Source organism: Helicoverpa zea, chromosome 29, assembly GCF_022581195.2.
Source record: "Helicoverpa zea isolate HzStark_Cry1AcR chromosome 29, ilHelZeax1.1, whole genome shotgun sequence".
NCBI lineage: Eukaryota > Metazoa > Arthropoda > Insecta > Lepidoptera > Noctuidae > Helicoverpa > Helicoverpa zea.
In genome coordinates, this window is record NC_061480.1 from 2003135 (window position 1) to 2026396 (window position 23262).

The 23262-nt window shown below is 37.2% G+C and overlaps 2 protein-coding genes across 5 annotated transcripts in view; one reads left to right on the forward strand and one right to left on the reverse strand.

Annotated features, from left to right (window-relative positions):
- Nucleotides 1-8448: 8448 nt before the first annotated feature.
- Nucleotides 8449-10921, reverse strand: LOC124644260 (ATP synthase subunit e, mitochondrial). Its single transcript, XM_047183517.1, has 3 exons — nucleotides 10754-10921; nucleotides 9477-9633; nucleotides 8449-8641 (listed from the first exon to the last, which is right to left on the reverse strand). Exons 1-3 carry the CDS (start codon nucleotides 10802-10804, stop codon nucleotides 8601-8603), a joined length of 249 nt encoding a protein of 82 aa, XP_047039473.1. The 5' UTR covers nucleotides 10805-10921; the 3' UTR covers nucleotides 8449-8600.
- A 470-nt stretch (nucleotides 10922-11391) lies between these two features.
- LOC124644085 (glycerol-3-phosphate acyltransferase 4) overlaps nucleotides 11392-23262 on the forward strand; it is a 34741-nt gene continuing 22870 nt past the window's right edge. The window contains exons 1-2 of one of the 4 annotated variants that reach the window (XM_047183294.1): nucleotides 11392-11569; nucleotides 15331-15357. In XM_047183294.1, the coding sequence (XP_047039250.1) occupies nucleotides 11417-11569; nucleotides 15331-15357 (180 nt within the window). In that variant the 5' untranslated portion in view covers nucleotides 11392-11416. The remainder of the gene's footprint in view (nucleotides 11570-15330; nucleotides 15358-23262) is intronic. The other 3 variants (XM_047183295.1, XM_047183296.1, XM_047183297.1) reach the window with 3 other exon arrangements.

Here is a 23262-nt window from a genome sequence, read left to right on the forward strand (position 1 = left end):
GTTTGGATGTGGGAATATTTTTTGGTGAATAGATTTTTGGTGAATGCATATTTAATAAATATAATATATTGCACATTTTATGTTTTTGAATCGTACGATTTTTTTTGTCAATGTCTTATGAATTGTAGGATTTTTTTGTCAAGATTTCCATACGCATCAAACGTTGAAAAGTTTTCAAATATACTTATTCACGTCCTAAATGTTCCTTTTTAAATGAAATGTTCTTAATAATTTCAGTAAATGCAGATAACTATTTTATTGCAAAATATTTATGCACGCGCTTCACATGCGGTGGATTAGGTTTTTTAGATTTATTTGTACTTTGTTATTTTTTTTTCTTACAAATGCTATCCTGAAGAGATAAGATTCAGATAGGTGCCTATACAACATGTAACTTAATTAACGCACATCCTGAAATCAGTTTGTTCAGAATCGTTTACTGAATCGATTTATATCATTTTTAATATAGGTAATTTTTTATCCCAAAAATAATTAAAACTACGGAAATTATTGTCATATTAACCCTGTACAGTCAAAACAAATTCAAATAGACCGTAACTCAAAGTAATAAGACTTCGTGTATTGTCGGCTTTTTCCGTAGTTCCGTTATGTTGTGTCGAGTCGAGCGGCGCGCGGCGCGATATTTGCGTGCGAAGTAGTAGTCATACTACATGACCAAAAAGTTCTCCAAGAATTGGTATAACTATAGTTCGGCCATTCAGAGAATGCGTTCCTGACACGTCGCGATTGAACTGACGACGTAACTTTGCAATGGCGTTGCAGTTACGATAAAAATATTTTTGCTGGTTGTTTACCGTTTTAACAATTGAGGAGCATTAAAACAACATTATTATATCAATAATCAATGAATGTTATTACGTCGTCAGTTCAATCGCGACGTGTCAGGAACGCATTCTCTGAATGGCCGAACTATAATTTAGTAAATAACAATGCATATACATGTTAAATTAAAAATTCAGTGTATGTATTATGATTATAACATAATATTCTAATTGGGGTGTTTGAAGGTGTGCGTTAATTACCTACGTTACATGTTGTATAAGATTCTGATGTAAGATTGTTATAATGCTTTTTTGCTTTGGCGGTAAATAAAGCTCTGTTTACACAACTAAAAACAAAATGGCTGCGGTGGCTATTAAACCTGATTTGTACCTAGCCAAGGTAAATAATATAAGGGTTTGTTCATAATAAAACCAGGTTAGTAATTGCTACCTATTTCTGGCGGTTTCACCCGAGAGCTTCTATTGTCCGGATAAAATTTAGCCTTTGTGACCCAGGCAGGATAATAATTAATAGGTACCTTTGTTTGGCAATCGTTATGGGAAGTAAGAAGCCAGTAAGTCTGACAACCAGTCTTACCAAGTGGTATTGGATTTCCCGGGTAACTGGGTTGATGGGCGGTAGCTCCTTGTATCACACTACTCAGCCGCATCCGGTTAGACTGGAAGCCTCAAGCCGACATCAACATAGTTGGGAAAAGGCTAGGCAGATGAGATAATATCACCCGGGGAATGTGATCAGTGTAGCCCCGGAAATCGTAGTTTCGGAGCTTTTACTGTAAAAATAAACTTCTTTAAAATATGAGTAGGCTATCAAATAAAAAATATTCCCAACTTCCGACTCTATTCTGTCATCAACCTAATATTGGCGCGAAAAAACCACAGGCAGTAAAAAAATATTTATCGTTACCGTGTCGATCGATAAAACAATGTTAAAATCGAATAAAATCGATGACATCAAAGTTTTATAGTCGATAAATAAACTTAAAAATAAAGTCTGGCAGGATACATTGTTTACCCGGTATTTCTTTTGATATTAAAAACTTTGATGTTCGCTAAGGAAATGGCTATATATAAATAATAGAAATGGTATTATATAATAGTGAGGAAACATCTTTTTTGTTCCTTAAACGGTCCGAAACTACTGAACCTATTAGCAAAATTCTTTCACTGGTAGAAAGCTGTACTCTTCCAGAGTAACATAGGCTATATTTTATCCCGGTACGGACAGTAGTCCCCACGAAACAAGGGTGAAACCGCTGGGAATCGGCTAGTGGTCAATATATCGACAAGCGCGGTTGCCCATAGTCACGAGAAACAGGGACAAAATTATACTTAATCATATTCCTACTCAGATTATTAGGTTACCTAAATAATATTTGACATGATAAAATACTAGTGGGTTTGACATTTACTAAATGCTCATTTCCTTTAGATTGTAGAAAAAATCTCTAATATTTTATATCAACGATGATTAATTTTTGAAACTGTCATGGAGAATTAAACGCCTCGCACAAGTAATTAATTACATCTGCAGATTCGACTAGGTATGTGTCAAATGATTAAAATTAGTTTTGGACATGAATTAGAAGAAAGTAATATATCATTATAAAGGATCACTTCGTTATCCGTCCGTCTGTCATTTAATATACATACCATACATGAATTCGCATATAAGGAGATCAGCCAGGGGCCCGATTCTCCTAAGTTAATAATGTCAAAATCGAATAGAAATCGAATCGCAATATGATAGCAATAGCAGTTTTAAGCATATCAGGCATTCTGCTACTAATAAAAGACCAATCGTATTCGATTGACATTTGATTGGTGTGCGATTGGTCTGCTATTTTGGTGATTTTGGTCAATACGGTAGTTTGCTGTACAATCATTTTGCAATCGCAAATCATTTGCAGACAAAATGATTCATTATTGAATGACAGAAAAGGATAAAAACGTTTATTTCAAAGAAAAAATAGCGGAATGCCACATACGTTTCAATCGTAATCGAGTCGGGATTGGATATCAGTCGAATCGAGTCGAACGTGAATCGTATGGCGCTTAAGTAAAATTAGGAGAATCGGGCCCCAGGACATATCATAGTGCACGCACATTTGCTTGGACACGGGTGCACTCACTGTTCCTTCACCCTCATAGCGCGATGGGACGGCAATCCGACACGACCGGAGCCGGAGAGAGACCACGAGCAGGACCGAGATTAACGTGCTCTCCGATGCACGAGTGTACCTACATAGCAATCACTAACTTCCAGGCTCCGAGCTATTTTGTGAAAGTTTCTTAAATCTACTCATGAAAAAAGAAAACTTTCCATCACAGAAAAACTAGCGCCTATTTTCCCACATTTCCCAAAAAAGAATGTTGTACAAACATCTAGTTTTATGCCTAAAACATTTGCTAGTGATTATCGTCAAATGGCTAGTTTATGTGGCAGAATACGAGCGTTTGACGAACCACAGCCGCGGTTCTGCGTTCCTAGACGTAAACCATAGAGGAAGGAAAGATTGCGGAGATGCCAAAAGGATGGTAGGTCAGACTTATGAAGGAACATGGTGGGTTTTAGTCAGCAAGATACTCCTTTACGCTGCACCCACAGCGGGAAGGGTCATTTGATGATTTTCCGTAAAAAATAAGGTGGTTAAGGGGTCTTTTTGTAGCTCGAGCAACTGACGGTAGACGTGATGATCAGTTACTAGAACTAACGAGACGTTCGGGTTCCTTGTCAAAACAAAACCAATCTGTCATATTTGGTCTTGCTTGATTAGATTTTTTTACAGATATTACACATTTACAAAAACATACAAAAATATTAAAACTATCTACGTAAAAAAAAAAGAAACTAAAAATGGTAAAAAAATTCGTCTCCTGGCAGCATTACCTCGTTGCATGGCCATGCTGATCCTTTGTCCAAGGTAATAGCCAGCCTTTTGGTCACGAGAAACGTCAACCAGTTTAGTGATTTTATTTTGTTTTTAAGTGCAGAGCTAGTAACGTTCCTCGTCCCCCTCGCCCCGCATGTTGTCGCGCTACTTTCTTAGGAGATTTTGCGTTATGACATCTCCGCTAGTCATTTTGTTCTCCATGGGTTTGTGTGTCTGTGTTCCTAGGCGTTTACTGTTGTAACAGATTCTGAAGTACTCGCTTGATTTATGTGTGTATCAATTCATTTCAAGTTTGGATTTACTGGTTGAATTTGAATTATTTTAGGTAAGTATACATAGCATACGTATAGATATTTACAACGCTCATTTCAGCTGTCGAGCCTTTTCCCAACTATGTTGGGGTCGGCTTCCAGTCTAACCGGATGCAGTTGAGTGTTTTACAAGGAACAATTGCCTATCTGACCTCCTCAACCCAGTAACCCGGGCAACCCGATACCTCTTGGTTGGAGGATGTATTTGCAACATTAGTTATAAGTAAATATTTACTATAAAAATGAAAACTTGCGGTAAAAAAAATATAGCTCCAGCCGGGCCGGACCACAATATTAACTGACGACCCAAAAAAGAGGAGGTTCTCAATTCGGATGTTTATATGTCTATTTCCGCCGCTTGAGGTTCTCCGCAACCGCAGCGGCAGTAGCAGCACAGCACGCAGAACTTGCAAGGTGTGATGGCGCAAGAATAAGTTGGTATACATAACTAGCTAAAAATACCTATCCTATGCCTATCCTACTACCTATTTCAAAAATAATAATATATATATATAAAATATAATATATATATATAATATAAATAATAATTTTTAATAATTTATTGTCTGATATTCTGGTTATTAAAACTTCTGTGTACAGAAACTTATTTCAGGTAACTGAATTAAAAAAAGTTGTAATGACTTCCGTTTCGAAGGGACAAGGCTGCGGTTAGAATCGATTTTTGGCCAATAGATGGCGCTAAAAGCAAGTTACAATATTTCCATGCCCGATTTGTTTATTATTATTTTCAAATGCAGCTTGTATCAATAAAGTTTATTTAAAACATATCTAATTGAGCAATGTAAATAATTTATAGTAAGATTCACAGGCGGTACATTGGCTGTTTGCCAAAGACAATCGTCCGAGTGTCTCGGCTTTGCCGCCATTCGCTACACTTAAAAAAAAAGCGTCCATGTTTTTTTATGAGTCACGATTTTTATAATATTAATAAATCGTGAATATCTATTCTAATATTATAAAGAGATTTTTTTTGTATGTTACCTAAATAAAGACTCCGAGACTACTGAAACGATTTGAAAAAATTCTTTCACTGTTGGGGCGCTACACTCTTCCCGAGTGACAAGGCTACATTTATCTCGGTACGGGCAGTAGTTCGAAAGGGAAGCGAGTGAAACCGTGGGAAAACGGCTAGTGTTTTTATATTTTATGACTCACGAATTTTGTAATATTATTAAATTCGTGAATAATTTTACACATTTTACAGATTTAAGATTTGAAATAACGTGATTTATAATTTAAATAGCTTTCGTTATGATTTAAAGTGAATGGAAAATATAATTAATCATTACGCTTCCCGCGTTTTATAACATGATTCAAAAGCATAAAATATTGTTAGAATGTAGGCGAGTTCCTAATATTTAATGCATTATTTACGCATTTCTAGTGCATAAGTTTTGTGTGATGAATTGATTTTTCGTTAAAAATAGCTGTAACTATTTCAAAAGCCACCCACTTTATTTTAATTTGAAGAACGAACTTCAAAAACAAAATTGAATGATTCCCCCGGTGTGCGCGCACTGTGACGTACACAAATGTAGTATGTTCTGGTGCACGATTGTACAATTTTAATTAAGCTACAATACGATTCACATCCGACTGAGATCCAATCACAACTCAATTACGATTGAGTTTTTATCCTTTTCTGTCATTTAATAATGAATCATTTTGTCTGCAAATGATTTACGATTGCAATATGATTGTAGAGCAAACTGCCGTACAGAACAAAATCACCAAAATAGCAGCCCAATCGCAAACCAATCGAATTTCGTTGGAATACGATTGGTCTTATATTAGTAGCAGAATGCCCGATACGGTTAAAACTGCTATTTCGATCATATTGCGATTCAATTTCTATTCGATTTTGACATTATTAACTTAGGAGAATCGGGCCCCTGGGGTAAAATGTCCGCGAAACTGCAACTCGCGACACAGCGTACTTACAAATTTTTGGTGAAACTGCGTGGGCTAAACATTGGTTGAAAATACTGAACATTTACAAATAACAATCATAATTATTGTGCACTTCGGTAATGCCAAACAAAACACTGAATATTTGTGGGAGAAAGCCAAATTACATGTTATTTTGGAAACTCTAATAATACACGTTTAAATATTAACTTTTAACACTCGAACCAATAGTTAAGAGCTCGTGGAGTCGTGGTTAAGTCAAAGCCAAAAGCATCATAAGGTTAAGCAACGCTTGGCGCGTTCACTCCGTGGATGGGAGACTATCTTGTCATGACGAGTTCCTACGTAGGACATTAAAATGGGTGCGTCCCGGCTGTCATTTGAACACCGTGTTCCGGAAGGCACATTATAATCAGTCTTACTAAGATCGGTTTTGCCCAGGTAGTGTTTTAAGGAGGTCAGGCAGGCGCTCTTTGTAAAACACTGGTCCATCCGGTTAGACTAGAAGCCGACCCCAACATAGTTGGGAAAAGGCTGGTGGGCAGATGATGATGTCATCAAAGACATTCAACCTATACTAGCAATCTCTTTAATATTACTAGATTAGTTCAACGCAATAGCAATATCTCTAAGCGCCAAATAGTTCCTTCAGGGTGCAGGCAAAACAGCGCAAAACAACTAGTATTACTGCTCTACAAATATTAAAAAAGAAACTTTCTGAAACTATTAAAGTAACCATGAAATTAGTAGTCCTACTGACCTCGCGAGCAAAATAGAGTGAAATGATAACGACACGCCCACCCGCGACGTGTTGACGCAAATGTGCGCAAGAGTGTAATAACCGGACTATTAGTTATAGCTATAGTTTTTAATATTAATAGGTAGGTACTCAAAAATGCACTGAAGAAACTTTCTCAACTATGTTGGCGTCGGCTTCCAGTCTAACATGATGCAGCTGAGTACCAGTGCTTTACAAGGAGCTCCAGCCTATCAGGGGCCCGATTCTCCTAAGTTAATAATGTCAAAATGGAATATAAATCGAATCGCATATGATCGCAATAGCAGTTTTAACCATATCGGGCATTCTGCTGCTAATATAAGACCAATCGTACCTATTCCAACGACATTCGATTGGTTTGCGATTGGTCTGCTATTTTGGTGATTTTGGTCTATATGGTAGTTGGCTCTACAATCATATTGCAATCGTAAATCATTTGCAGACCAAATGATTCATTATTGAATGACAGAAAAGGATAAAAACGTTTATTTCAAAGAAAAAATAGCGGTATGCCACATACGCTTCAATCGTAATCGGGTCGTGGTTGGATCGCAGTCGAATGTGAATCGTATACCCCTACTTAATACTAGTCAGAATAAAAAAACTCGTATCAAATAGGCATTTTACTGCCAATTTGCATATACTGTTACTGTTACAGCCTTTTTATCGTCCTACTGCTGGGCTGCGGCCTCCTCTCACACGTTCGCTCGTCCGTCGCGTAACGCTCAATCCTTCTCGATTGAGCATTAATCACCACGCTTGCTCAATGCAGGTTGGCGATTTCAGACTTTATAGTCCAGGTTTCTTCAAGATGTTTTCCTTCACCTTTTTATCAGCCATTGGTGTCTAAGATATAGGTACTTAGAAAGTACATACAAACTTAAAAAAGCTTTATTGGTACTTGCCTGACCTGGAATCGATCCTATGCCCTCATACTCGAGAAGCTGGTTCTTCACCCACTAGGCCACCACGACTTATTACGTAATTTGCATATATTTTATGCAAATTGGCAGTAAAATGCTCAGAAAAGCAGCAATGCAATAGAACACCTAACGCCAGCTAGTAACAGATCTACGCATTTTTAAGCAAAGCGCCATCTATGAACAGATATTAAAAACTATATCTTTTAAATTGTGATGTCTATCTATAGATGGCAGTTTTTAGTTTACAAACTGTAAACTAATCTAATAAACGTAAGGTATTTACTTTAAATAATGGCAAGACCTAAAAGAAATAGACACCAATTTCTTCTTTATTAACCAATTACAGTGCTGTTTTCAGAAAAAAGAGCCTTTTTAATCCCGAATAAACACTTCCCACCGGATAAAGCGGTAGCTCACATGTTATCCAGACTTTACTGCCAAGGTTTATCAAAATACATATTTTTAGGGTGAAAAACGAATATGTTGTTGAGTACGTTACTTACGTACATACCGTTATCGTATCTATTAGCTGTGTGCGCGATGACAGCGCCCCTAGTGGCCACAACTATTTAGGACTTGTCATAGTAAATTCCTTTTCATTCCTACTATCCTATCAAGTGTAAGTAATAGTTCTTAGGTAATCTTAAAAATAGATTTTATTGTCTTACTACCAAGATGCGACGGTATTATAATATTTGTGGGTTCAATTCTCTGATGAGGCAACAGTCGGGCGGGGTTTAAGAACAACGACCAGAAGAAATCATACCTACATGTATTATATTATTAACTACGATAAATAAAACAAAAATCTATAATAATCACCTATATTGCATTAAATACATAATTTATTGATGGAATAACGTTGCCAGTGCAAAAAACACAACATTTTCTACACCGGCAACACTTTTCAAGATGGCGACGAGCACTATTAACTTATTAACTAGATCTTAGTCCCGTAATGTTCATTTCTTGGCTACCATTTCTTCGAGGGCTTTGATTTCGGCTGAAACAATAAAAAGAAGTATTAAACACTGCATAACTCAAAAGTTGTTTGTAGGCGATGAACTTGAAAACTGCTACAGGCATTTTCGTGTGGCAATAGATAGAGATGTTCACAAGGAACATTTAAATATATTTTAAAGTTTACTTGTTCCCCGCGGTTACACCCGCGTTTTTCTCGCACTCGGTCGAAAAGTATTCTATGCCCTTTCTTAGGCCCTGTCTATACCTTTTAAAATCTGTTCTGGCGCGAAAGCAAACGAGAGTGACAGACAAACGGACAGAGTTGCTCTCGCATTTATAATATCAACTAAGGATAAACCAAGCGAAACCGAGATTAATCGCTAGTAAAGTTATGTCTTTGTCAATAACACCCACATTCCAAGGGCGTATGAATTGTGTATGGTAATGTTAAGTTGTACGAGCTTCGGCACTGTGCAGAACAGTGATGCATACAAATGTAATTCTAGAGTCCACAACATTACCACCTTTGTGCCACGGCCTTTATAATTTTGGTGGAACTTCGCTGTTACTTTTTCACACAAACTACTAAAAGGATTTTAAGGTAACTTTACAGTAATAACCCTTAAACAGTAGGATAACATAATTATGGGTAACTTTTAACTAAATGCAAGCAATAGTTTCCTCAGAATGTGGGTAAAACTATGGGGCAGAAAAAATTATACTCCATTTTGGTGTAGTTGAAACCTCACCATGTATCACCAAAGGGTGAGGGGTTAAAAGTACCAAAAAAATTTAGTGATTAATGGACAGCCCCCTACAGAGAATCACCTAATATGCAATATATATGTGTATGAAATATGTAAAGATAATCAGACCAGCAGCAGCAATCGCCTTCTCCTTCTTAAGCTTCTCGTCCCTGATGACCTTCTCCTTAGCTTCGATCTCACGCAGCTTCTCCTCGCGCTTGGAGAGCCGGCTCTGGTGGAACGCTCCGTACAGGATGCCAGCGCCGAGGAACGACCAGCGGCCAAACTGGAATGTTGGATTACAGAAAATGTGGGTAATCTGTGCTAATATCTATGGAGTTTCTTGCCGGTTCTTCCCTATGAGACCAACTCTTTGGAACTGTGGAACTAGTTTGACGTTTTGAAAGAGCTGATAGAGGCCTACTTGAAATAAATTTTGAATTTGATTCAAATAAAGAGGAATCATTTTCTTGTTTGTACCCTAAAGCCACAAGCTGAACTGATTTAAAAAGTATTTAAATGCAGGAAACCCTTCCTGAGTAACATAGGCTATATTTTATCCCAGTATTGGTAGCAACTCGCATGGGATGATAATGACTGTTTATACAGTTCTCTGCTCTACTCCACTTTGGTGGAGTTTTATTAGGCTAAAGTCTTCATAGGAGTTGAGAATAGTCATAATCATTTAACATAAAAGCGTAGTTGATTTCCAATTGGACGTAGTTATGCAGAAACATTCCAACCCACTGTACGCGTAAATGCTTATATCTCAAATTCAACTTGAATTTGAGATATAAGCATTTACGCGTTTCAGTTGTATTCTTTTTTATTCTAACTAGTAAAGGTACTAGAGGTTTTATTGTTGAATTATATTGAGTTTAGATAACCATATGCTAAATTTTAGGCTGTTCAATCACAATAACTCGATTTCGGGTGACTTGTGGGTTGGAACGTTTCTGCATAACTACGTCCAATTATCAGTATGTTTTATAGCTAAGTTGAGGTTTAGCTTTCATATCATTCAGGTAACCCGACATGTATGATGGGTAGAGTAACAGTACTCAACAAAATGTTGTAAATACTATCTTAGGTTCGTTATTTCCTTCTATCTTACTCGTTATATGCTACAGTTATTTTATAAGAGGATAGAGAATACGAACAGTTATTTTTATGAAATTACAAATCCTAAAATGCAAGGTTACATGAAAAAACTATGCATAAAATATTTTAACTTAACACTGTCCACAAAACAAGAAAAACATTGACATTGAACCTCTTTTTTGAGAAATATAGTTTTAAAAATAAAAATGGATTTAAATTAAGAATTTCAGTTCGAAAACACTGTGTTACATAATGGTAGGTTTAGAACGAAAAATGTTTTGTAACAAATTAAAAATTGTAATTACCCTGATGAGTGGCGACACTCGCACTGGGGGTCCAAAGGGAAGCTCAGACATCTTGAATTATAATTTATCTGGGACCTGAAATCCAAACAGGATTTATTGAAAAATCCCAAGATTCGATTTGCCGTAGAGGTTATAACTGGGTGGGGTTGCCAAGCAAAATATTTTTTACGTACAGACAGCTGTCAACATAATTAGATTTATTTTATTATTTACTTAGCAGAAATAATTGGTTATTTTTTAAATTATTGTATTGAATAATATAGTTTTAATTGGTTAGTATAAAATCTGATTTTTGAGATCTTTATTCATTAATTTTTGCATCAGAACTAGAACTAAACGAATTTGACAGTGATCACGTTTTGATAATTCGTCTGCAAATCAGCTGTGATGTGTCTGTGAAATAATTCATAAAACAATGAAATAACACAAATTTTACCTTAAAATCATGAAAACATATTCAAATGCATACATTTATGATTTACTGATGAATAAATGCAAAAAACATTATAAAAATAAACAATACTTCTTCGTTCATTTTTTCCGCAGCAACAACTAAAAGCAATTTTGACACATCTGACAAATTTCTGACAGCCAACGAATGAATGACACCCGTTCGTTTTTCATTCGCTATAAAATCGCTCAATTAATCAATCAGTCATCAAAATGGCGTTGATCATGCCGTTCGTGTCCGTTGCTATATCTATACTGTACACGCCGTTATTACTTTTAATATTGTGCATAATATTCCTTGCTTCAATTGGAAAATCTTTGGGCGTCCGGAGACTATACGTGAACATACTGCTGAAACTTTTCGAGGTACGTAAATATTTTTCCCGAATAATCAAAATTAAAAACATTTTTTTTACTACGAAACAGCATGTGAGGTCAATATTGTTAAGAAAAAAATCTTATTTACTTATTTTTTTCTTTGTAAAGTTGAATAAAATTCTTGTTAGGTTATCGTCCTGTGTTCTTAGATGCTGTTATGAGTCATCTATTTGTGTTTTATTGTTTTATCTTGGATTATTTAGCACGTAAAAGATTTGGTTCGTCTATTACGCGTTAAGGGCTAAAATTCATAGTTCACACGCGTTAAGACCGCTCGATATCGGTTTTGCCGGCTCGTAAACACCTGACATGCCATTTTCTTGCCATGTGTGTGTCTGACTGGCAATCTAGCCAGATGGCAGACTCTCCCAATCGATTATTTGAACACCAGTTTTTTTTTGCGTCTGATTTCTAACATATCTATAGCTGCAATAGTTAGGTATACCATTAAAAGGTCGTAAAAAGTCTTGAATTTCTGTCAAAATCCGTTAAAAATCTTATTGGAAAATGTAAGTCTGTGATGAACTTATTTAAATTCAATGTTTGTTACCAAAAAACACCTGTAACTCAAAAATATCGAATACTTGCTGTCTTGTGCGGTTTTAACTGCATCTCCAGTCAACTACAAGCCATACGAGGATAAAATATAGCTTAAAACACACACACACAATAACATAAAACATTTATTGGCAAAAAGAAATCATAATCAGTTAAGATCTCTCAATTAACCTTAATGTATAAATAAGTTTACTTTTACGTAATGTAAATATTCCTATGTAATCAATTAAAAAGAATGAATTAGAAATAAAGAAAAAATTCACATTAACCTTAATAATATTGTAAGGTTGTAGGAACCTTACAAACTTTGCCTTTTTATAATGTTAGTGTAGTCTAGCTGTTGCTCACAGTTTCATCCACATCCTGCAGGAACTACTGCTCGTACCGGGATAAAATATAGCCTATGTTACTCGGGAACAGTGTAGCTCCCCAACAGTGAAAGAATTTTTCATATCGGTTCAGTAGTTTCGGAGCATTTGGGATACAAACAATAATATGTTTCCTCTTTATTATATTGGTATAGAAGTACTTAGATACATAATAATAACAAATAGGCTTCGTTTTAGTTGTGTATGTAGTTTTTTTGGGGTACAGAAGACACTGAAATGCATGTTACATATTTGTAATTTTATCATCCTTCTGCTCTTACCCCAAATGCCCAATTTTAATTATGATCTTCCATTCTTCTCTATCTAACATCATTTCAAGGGTAACAGTATTTCTAGCTATATTGTGTGTCTAATAGATTTATTTATGATCAATAGTAAACACAGGTAGGAGCCAGGAATTATGACAACAGAATGACTTGCAAAAAAATAAATTTGTGATGTCATAATATTAGAAAGTTGACTAGACTATCATAAATGCAACTAAATATATGTATAAATAAACCTAAAAATTTAATAAAAAAATTGTCAGTTACCATCTGCAACTAGAATCTGAGAAAAAAATCAAAATTATCTTTTATATTTTTGAAATTTTTGTATGAAGAGAAATGGTCCTTAATTATATTATATTGCACATATGTGTAATCTCAGGTGCATCTTTTTCTTAATTTCTAAAAATTATTATATTTTTTAAAAATTACTTATTTCTGAACATATTCTAAAAATACTTTCTATTTTTGGTTTTGTAAAAAAAAACTAAAATAAAATACTCTTATACTTTTGTTTCTATGCAACTCAAGTTTATTATTTGGCATAAATTCAAAATAAACTCCTTTGTTTCATACAATATACAATGTTGTATAAATTCTTATTTGTTACCAGTTGCCATATTTGCATACTCATGTTACAAATGAAAACAAAGAAAACTTCTCAACATTGTAAATGTGATAAAATCTTAATAAAGAAAAACAATTCCCAACGTGTACTTAGTTTCGACCATCATCTCCCAAGCATTTTCTCAACTATGTTGGGGTCAGCTTCCAGTTTAACTGGATTCAGCTGAGTACCAGTGTTTTACAAGGAGCGACTGCCTATCTTACCTCCTCAAGCCAGTTACCCAGGCAACCCGATACTTGGTTAGACTGGCGTCAGACTTACTGGCTTCTGACCACCCGTAACTACTGCCAAGGATGTTCAATGACAGCCGGGACTGTTTAATGTGCCATCCGAAACACAGTCATTGGTGTCCAAGACTGTGTTTAGTAAATTTTTTGTATACAGTATATTTATGGTGTGTAAATAATTAAGTAATTATCTATAATTACTTAATATTAAAAAAATGAGCCAGATATCTGTTGAAATAAGTTTTATTAAGTTTTAATCTCCCCTGTAGAACTAGATGTATTGCAGATATGCGGTATTATCCAATGCTAGCTACGCGAATTTGCACTATACTTGACAATATTTTCTTACATTAGTATGATAAATAACAAATAGGTTGTTGGATACCGAATTCAACATATTTATAAATTTATAATTACATACAGTTCCGATAGCCGAATGGATTACTAATTTTAATTTATGTAATCGATTTATAAGGATTTGATAACGATTGATCCCTGCAATATAATATCCGTTTGTATTATCTCTCTTATATCTTTGTAAATGCGATTATTTCGACTTTAGTACTGAAAGGTATTTTTTTTTTCTACAAACAATAGGTAGGTTTTTGACCTCATACTATGAACTATGTATGTATTATTTTATCAAGGTATTTTTATTGTTTGTACTAAGGAGGGGATTGTATTGGAATTATCGATAACTAGCCCTGTCACTAAATATTCTCTATGTATTGATGACTAGCCGTTTTCCCGTGTTTACACCCACGTCCAGTGGGAACTACTGTCCGTACCGGGATAAAATATAGCCTATGTTACTCGGGAAGAGTGTAGCGCCCCAACAGTGAAAGAATTTTTCAAATCTGTTCTGTAGTTTCGGAGCGTTTAAGTTATAAACGAACAAACATGTATTTTTATAGATTTAATATTAGTATAGGTAGGTGTTTTTGACCACTTGTTATTATGAATTTTATTGTGTATAGTTTTATCGAGGCATTTTTATTGCTATGTTTATTATCATTGGTTTTATTAATACTTAGCGACCGGCCCCAGGTGCGCAGGGGTGTGTTTATACCTAAACTAAATCTTACTTATGAACTTATGAATCATCTATAGATGAAACCTCATGAACATCTGCGCAGTAGTTTATGAGTTTATCGCGAACAGACGGATATAAACTAAACTGCATATTTAAGCATCCGCCTGCTTAAATGTGTAGTTTTAATATGAGAGTAACTACGGGGGTTTTACTCAGTTCAGAAGCTTCAGTTTTCAGTTCATCAGCTTTTTCCCAACTATGTTGGGGTCGGCTTTCAGTCTAACTGGATGCAGCTGAGTACCAGTGTGCCACAAGGAGCGACTGCCTATCTGACCTCCTCAACCCAGTTACCTGGGCAACCCAATACACCTTAAGACTGGTTATCAGAATTTCCGGCTTCTGATTACCCCGTAATGACTGCCAAAGATGGTCAAATGACAGCCGGGACCCACCAATTTAACGTGCCTTCCGAAACACGGAGGAATTCGTCATGACAAGATGGTCGATCGCCCATCCATCGACTGACCGCGCAAAGCGTTGCTTAACCTTATGATCGATCGACCCATGCGGCTGGTACTTAGCCACGAATTACATACTTTTCTAACAAAGTAATTAATAATTTTAATTAATATGTTTTACTCATTACAGATTTATGAGCGCAGTCTCCTTAATTGTGTATGTGAGTTGTTTGTGTCGGTTACCATGGCAACGGTGGCACTAGAAAAACGTGTGTTATATGTTGCTCTCACAAAGCATGCGCTTCTTAAGCTGGGTACTCACTTTATAGCGTAGCACGTAAAGTATCAGATACAGTATCAACCTGCAAGTGGGTACGGCTCGTCCACGGTCCTCACGAGCACACTGCGAGCCGCCTTTGTGTTCGCAGTGAAACCGCCGCTCGGCGGGTCACTGCGAACTTCCAGCGCTCCACTGCGAGCGGCTTGCAGCTGCGAGCGGCTTGCAGCGGGCTCGTGCCTACGTACTCACTTGATACCGTATCTGATACGTTACGTGCTACACTGCTAAGTGAGTACCCAGCTTTATATTACCTAAATATATCCTCCTGTAAACAGTTGTGAAGCTACGTATTAACGTTCGTAACAATGTCACTCACACACGCATGTGCTCATCATCATCTCCCGAGCCTTTTCCCAACTATGTTGGGGTCGGCTTCCAGTCTAACCGGATTCAGCTGAGTACTAGTGCTTTACACGGAGCGACTGCCTATCTGACCTCCTCAACCCAGTTACCCGGGCAACCCGATACTCTTTGCCTAGACTGGCGTCAGACTTACTGGCTTCAATCTACCCTTAACGACTGCCAAGGATGTTCAATGACAGCATACGTATGTGCTCGATGTTCGACACTCAGTACTGACAGCATCGGTAGAGCCGGTAAAAGCCCGTCAATGCTCATGCGTGTGTGAGTGACATTTTTACGAACGTTAGTATAATCATCGGCAAGGATATTGAGCCCTGACCTTCACCTGCGCAGAAGTGATTTATTGGCTTATTGCCTTAAGTGTACAGTGCGCAAAGCGATCCCCACTCTTCCGCCGAGAGCTCATTATCTGCGCCGGTAACTATAAGTACCTTCACAACTGTACTTCTTTATTCTGTGTCCGAGTTCACTGAAAATATAAACGTCCTGACTGTTTTTGAATTTGAACGTGAAAATTCAAAAACAGTGGTTTTAATGTGTCCTAATTTTGTTGGTCCCACTTTAACAAATTCACCTGTTTTTTTGTTAATACACACTCAATGTTTTAATACTTGTTGAGTTGTCAAATCTATGTATGTAAATAATATACATGTATGTATATGGATAATGATAACTTCGTATGTATATATTATACACCTCTTTTTAACGCTGGGCGTTACACCCGCATCCCAAGGGAACTTCATGTGAAGAGATTAAATACATATAACAATAGAAACGCGGGTGAAACCACAGGCAGAAGCTAGTTTAAATATTAGTAAGGAACGTCGTCGTCTTCGTGACAGCCGAAAGACGTCCAAAATCAAAAATCGTTTATTCAAACTTGGCTGCAAGACAGCACTTTTTGAACGTCAGAAATTTACAAAAGACAGCCTCCAAAATGCCCACCCTTCACTACTTCCTATATGTTATTGCTGGGAAGAAGACGCGTTGTAAGACATACACCTGAGTGTGACAAGTTTTTACCTTATGTATGCAAACAATTTTCGAGATCTCACGACTATGGGACCACCTGGGAAGTATAGGATATCAAACGAAAAAAGAATTTTGTCGGTCTAGGGGTCTTCAAATAATCGGTGAACATACATTAAAAAAAAGATCCCGACGAATTGAGAAGCCTCCCCCTTTTTGAAAACATGTTGACAGGATATGCAACGGTATATATATTATGTTTTCTAATTATGTACATATATCTTGATACCCTTTGTACTATTTATCTCTAAGCCTAACTAATCAACAGAAAACGTCTTATCTCCAATAAATTGTTTAGAATACACGTGATAACATAATACTATAAACTATAATAGTTATAATCTCCGTACTTTAATACCCAGCGACTCCCTATCTGATCTCCTCAACCCAGTTACTCGGGCAACCCGATTCTCCTTGCTAAGACTGGCTTCTAACTACCCGTATTGACTGCCGAAGACGTTCAAATGACAGCCGGGACCCCCCCCTATTTAATATGCCCTCAATGAAACACCCCCTGTAAACACCTTTTTTTTTTTTCCGACGTTAAAAATCATCAAATGACCCCTCCCGCTGTGGGTTAGCAGCGGTGAGGGAGTGTCAGACTCTTACTGACTAAAAACCGTCGTGTTCCGTCATAGGCCTTTTATGTAGCAGGGCCGCGGTATCTCTTTCGAACAACCCGCAGCCCCGGCAGGCCTTGGCCCTGCTGGGCCCCGCTGGGGTTGCTGACATCTCTTTGAGGAGCGCGTGGAACAACGCGCGCCGTCGACACGGGTCTGTCGTCTAAGCAGACAGAGGGACGATGAGCCACCCGAACTCACCGCCCACAGACCCACGCCTACGGTGGCCGGGAGTCATCTCGCGACACCCGGCGCCCATGGTGTCTACCTGGTCCAGCGCGGCGGCCGGGATGAGAGGTGCGAACTCTCTGGCGTTCCGCCTCCTCCTTCTCGAGCATGACCGCTTCGCAGAAGGAGGCGACGGCATCCCATTCCCTCTCGCCCCGGAACCCCCTGTAAACACCTATATCTTTCTTCAGATTTCAAGCTATTTTCGAACCAAATTGCATCCAAATCAGTACTACATTTGCCCTTAAAATCTAAAAAAAGAATTCTAAGTCAAAAATTTAACGTTTCACATACATATGCAGTTTTCTTCTTATAATTGCGTTGACCTCAGCGTCGGTCATGCGCGTGAGCACGTGATCGTACTTAACCTTTGTCAGTACGATATCGCATCGTTAATGTGCCATGTTTTCCTGATGTACTCTGATTAGGTTATATTAGAACTAGCACTAGGATAGGATGTCTAGACACGGGCCTTTTTCAAAAATCATCAAATGACCCCTCCCGCTGTGGGTTAGCAGCGGCGAGGGAGTGTCAGACTCTTACTGACTAAATCCGTCGTGTTCCGTCGTAGGCCTTTTATGTACCAGGACCGCGGCAACTCTTTCGAACAATCCCGCAGCCCCGGCAGTCTAGACACGGGCCTGACTTAGGCCCAATATCCAATCCCTGTTTAAAAATCAATCAAAAATCGTTTATTCAAACTTGGCTGCAAAACAGGACTTCGAACGTCAAAAATTTACAAAAGACGGCCCCCAAAAACCCCCGCCCTTCACCACTTCCTATGTGTTATTGCTGGGAAGAAGAAGTGGCGCAACAAAATCCCCAGCAACACATGTAATTTTCCTGCTTGCATATACATATATGTCCTTTGTCAAACTCTAGAATTCAGTACAATTAGTATTAAATCACTTCAATAGTTCATGAAAGCGCAACAGACAAACAAATTCACTTCCACGTCAGAGGCCGAGGCGGAATTTGAGGAAACTCTGACACTAGGGCTCGTTAGGTGATTAAACCTGCAGCTCACTCGATAAGAAGAAATTACCTATCAAAATAAAATATTTCTCGAAGTCCCAAGTAGGTACATTAAGTTCATTCCAACTGTACCTTTGTTATCTTTAAAGATATGAAAAATCATTTAATCCTTAACGATTAAATGCCTGATATTGTGTAAGTAAACACCTTATCTGGGTGCAAATACATATTTTCTTGATGGTTGCATAAGTATTGATTCGATTTAATTTAATTCTTTTTCACTAACCTACCATAATATCATTTTTCGTTACAATTGTTGCGCCACTTCTTCCCAGCAAAAACACATAGGAAGTGAAGCGGTGAAGGGTGGCGTTTTGGGGGCTGTCTCATGTAATTTTGACGTTCGAAAAGTGCTGATTTTCAGCCTGTCAATACTAATATTATAGAGCTGAAGAGTTGGTTTGCTCGAACGCGCTAATCTTGAAAGATTATTTCACTGTTGGGGCGCTACACTCTTCCCGAGTAACACAGGCTATATTTTATCCCGGTACGGGCAGTAGTTCCCACGGGACGCGGGTGAAACTATGCAAAAGCTAGTTTTAAATAAATGCGTTATGATTTTGACAATAACGCCCAAACCCATCATGTTAGCGTTTCGTTCTAATAAGTGATATAATTGCCGAAAATAGACCTTGTTTGTTATGAACAACGGTCATATATTGCGGCCTTCACACTGAATTTTATGTACACAACAGAAATAAAGTTTCGGTTTATCGATCTCTTGTCTATTTATATTTCTATGATATTTACATCTAATAAACTAAAAGGAATGATTGAACATCTTTGGCAGTCGTTACGGGTAGTCAGAAGCCAGTAAGTCTTGACACCAGTCAACCATCCGGTTAGACTGCTCAAGCTGACCTCAACGTAATTGGGAAAAGGCTAGGCTATTTATTTATTTATTTTCAATTTTTATACACACACATAATAAAGAAAGAAGGCAGGAAATAAAGAATTAACAAAGGTAATGCTTATTTCTAAAGAAATCTCTTCCAGCATACCTGCGAAAGGAAAATGAGAATAAAAGACATGTAGAATTGTAGACAGTGTGTAAAGAGCAATGGAAACAGATATTAAAATGAAAGAAAACAGCTCGATATTGTATATTACCAAAAGGGAAAAAAAGGTTGGGTGTACTCTAAAGGCTCCGAATTAAAAGAACCGATTATTCGCAGGACCGACATTAACGTGCTCTCCGATGCACGGGTGTATCAATCACATGCTTTGTGAATAAGTCAATTAGCAGCTATATCAATCTTATAACTCATTAGCTGTCTAGTAGATCACCTATTGAACTCATTAAGTTGCACTTCGGTCCGACACATTGTATGTATGATACCGTTAGATATGTAAGGACGTTTACTCATTGCGGCGAGCAAGCTGTGGTTCTAAGGAAAATAGAATAGTTTTTACACGCTTTTTATTAGCTTCACCTGTATGTTTGTAGGTTTGTAACCGACTTCTTTGGGCGCGATTTTGACCCACTTTAAACGGACAGATTTCGTTCAAACTTTGTAGATTTTTAAGGTTGTCTTTTTTTGTTATTTTGTTACATTCTATTTATTTACAGCAAAATATGTACACAGTTGTTTACAAAAAAAAATATGAAAGAGGTATTTACACTAAAACTAAGAAGTTTGAATGGATGTTTGTTACTTTTAAACGCAAAAATAACGAGATGGATTTTGCTGAAACTTGACAGTAGCTTATCGCTAGGCACTGAAGTATGCAATTATATTATTTACTTACTGTTTTCCGCGGGATTTCCCTCGTCCCGTGGAAATTACGGCCCGTACCGGGATAAAATATAGCCTATGTCACCCGGGGATAGCATAGCTTTCCAATGCTGAAAGTATTTTTCAAATTAGTTCATTACTTTACAAATAAAAACATATTTCCTCTTTATTGTGTTACTTTAGATACATAATAAATCACTTGATAACATCAGTAATGCTACTTAACAAAAAACTAGTCTTACAACTATAACGCTTAGATTCCGTAACGATACACACCAGTGGAGCAGCGTCATAACATGCGTTCAGTTATACGTAAACAAACGTGAGACCAAAGGTCACGGTTGTGCATAAATATTGTTTTTATTTTGTTACGTTATAGTAACTTAGTTACACATTAGTACATTTTTTTTTTTTTTTTTAATCGACTTGGAAAGGAGGAAGTTCTAAATTCGTTTTGGTATTCAGTTCCGAATTCCGAGTGTATTTCCAGTAAGATTTTATGTTTTTTTTTTTGGTTTTTGCTACCGACTTAAAAAAGGGTTCTCAATTCGGATGATTTGAAGTCGGTGACAAAACTAACTATTTTGTTGTGCCCGTCAGGGTCCATAATTACCTCTATTTTTTATATTGTCCATCAAATGTACATTATTTAATGCAATAAATTATATGATATGATAAACAAATTCATCAGTAACTTCGAATCGAGACTTCTAGACCGAAGTTATTGGAAGTCGTTGCTAAAGTTTTCCGTGACCTGTTTTTAGCATTCTGTCATTGTCTGATTACAAATCCAAAATGCTATAAATTTTTATTGAAGACCCCAAAAATTAGATATCCCCAAAACCATTAGACCTCATGTGATAACACCCTACCCAGTACCGGTTTTAACTCTACCAGCGCCCTGGGCGAGATTTCTACGGCGCCCCCCAACTGCAATTCAAACCCATACGAAAAACAGAGACACACATATTCACCGATTGCGCGAGCGAAGCGAACGCGTTTTTTTTTTATAGTTAACAAGTCAAAGCAAAAATGTAACCCAATCGTACATAAGTTATTGCTGATTGGTGAATGCAAACACACGGCAACATAGCTTCTGATTGCGCGAGCGAAGCGAGCGCGAAATTTTTTGTTATATTTTAGAACTCAAAACAAAAATTATATTAGCCCAAACCTACATAACACTTTGTTGGTGTTGGCGCCTATGTATTAAAATTTTGGGACTTAAGTAGTACCGCAAATAAGAAAGTTCATATGGAAATTAGAAGTTACTTTCTTATTAATAAAAGATCTTAAAAACGACGCTACCTTTTTGCTAGGGTAGACTAAAAAAAATTTGAAAAATAAAAACAACTGTGAAGTGAAGCAAGCCCGAAATTTTTTGAGTTTTGGATCACTAAAAGTCCTAAACATATATAATAAAAGGCGACTGTGAAGTAATGAAGCCGCGAGTGAAGGGAGCGCGAGTTTTTTGAGTATTGGGGCATTAAAAGTAGCTACTTATACGTGATTAAAAATGTCCGTGTAAAGAAACCGCGAGCGAAGCGAGCGCGAAAATTTTTGAGTTTTGGGACATAAAAGTAGAATTTCTCAAATTGAACACGGAATTAAACACAAACTCGCTTCGGCGCCCCTGAGCCCGCGGCGCCCGGGTTATTCGCACACCATGCACCATAGGTTACGACAGCCCTTGGATACAGTTCTTGTAAGTTGCGATCTTTGATGAAATTTAAAACAAAAATAGGAGTAAAATTCTGATCAAGGATTAATTGGGGGCGCCCGCGGCGCCCCTTGTATCCGGCGACCTGGGCCGTCGCCCAACCGCGCCCTACCCTAAAGCCGCTACTGACCCTACCACTTTCCAAAAAGTTTCCAAATTGATTACCATATGACTCACGCATTCTACCAAACCATAGATATAACATAGACTATAGAACATAACCATGTGCGTGAGACCCATCTAATTATTTCCGAACACGCAATGACAACCAAAAATAACATGAGGAAAAGTTCGTTTTGGATCTTTAGGCACACCTTTTAACCAACACCTTTTAGGTTAGGTACTTCTAGCCAAGCGATCTGCTTCTTCGACCATGTAAGACCATATATGTACATAGAACTTACTGATAAAACGGGTGATATAGCGGTCAAAGGCGTACCTAAAAATTCTATACTAAGGGTGCTTACATAAAGAAACAGGTTTCCGGTACAGACATACCTGTACGGGTAGGTACCGATCAGTGCAGGTATAACAGGTAAACAACCTGTTTCTTTATAAGTGAGTAAATAGGATTGTATTGAAATACACTTCCGGACACATCTATTGGCCCACCTTGTATTTTCAGTTTCGTTTGGTCCTAGCTAAAATTTTATATTAGGTCGAGCAAAAAGTTTTTATGCAGTTTTGAACCTAGCACATTCACAATTTCATTCAATAGTCTTTTTTTGAATTTCGAACACAGAATTTAAAGAAACAAAAGACAATTTGGAACCTGTTTGTTGATATCAAACAATCGAATAGTAAGAAAACTTGGTTTTATTGGTTTACTTGGATTTAATTCTTGAAAAAGTGATTGATATCTTTGGTTTTGCAACAAACATTACTTATTCTTAAAGTTAAGGTGAGGTTCTATCAATAATCTATGGATACTTCACCTGAAGTCGCCGCCCAAGCTGTGGCACTTATTCAGGCCGGACACAGCCAAAGAAACGTGAGTGCTCAACTTAATTTAAGTCGATCTGCGGTCCAAAATGGTTATCGGAGGTACCGA

Excerpts from the sequence above, each read along its gene's own strand:
- LOC124644260 (XM_047183517.1), bottom strand. The coding sequence starts at position 10,804 with ATGTCTGAGCTTCCCTTTGGACCCCCAGTGCGAGTGTCGCCACTCATC. Across the intron at positions 9,634-10,753 it reads GAGTGTCGCCACTCATCAGG|TTTGGCCGCTGGTCGTTCCT; the intron begins GTAATTACAATT and ends CCAACATTCCAG. Across the intron at positions 8,642-9,476 it reads GAAGGCGATTGCTGCTGCTG|CCGAAATCAAAGCCCTCGAA; the intron begins GTCTGATTATCT and ends TTATTGTTTCAG.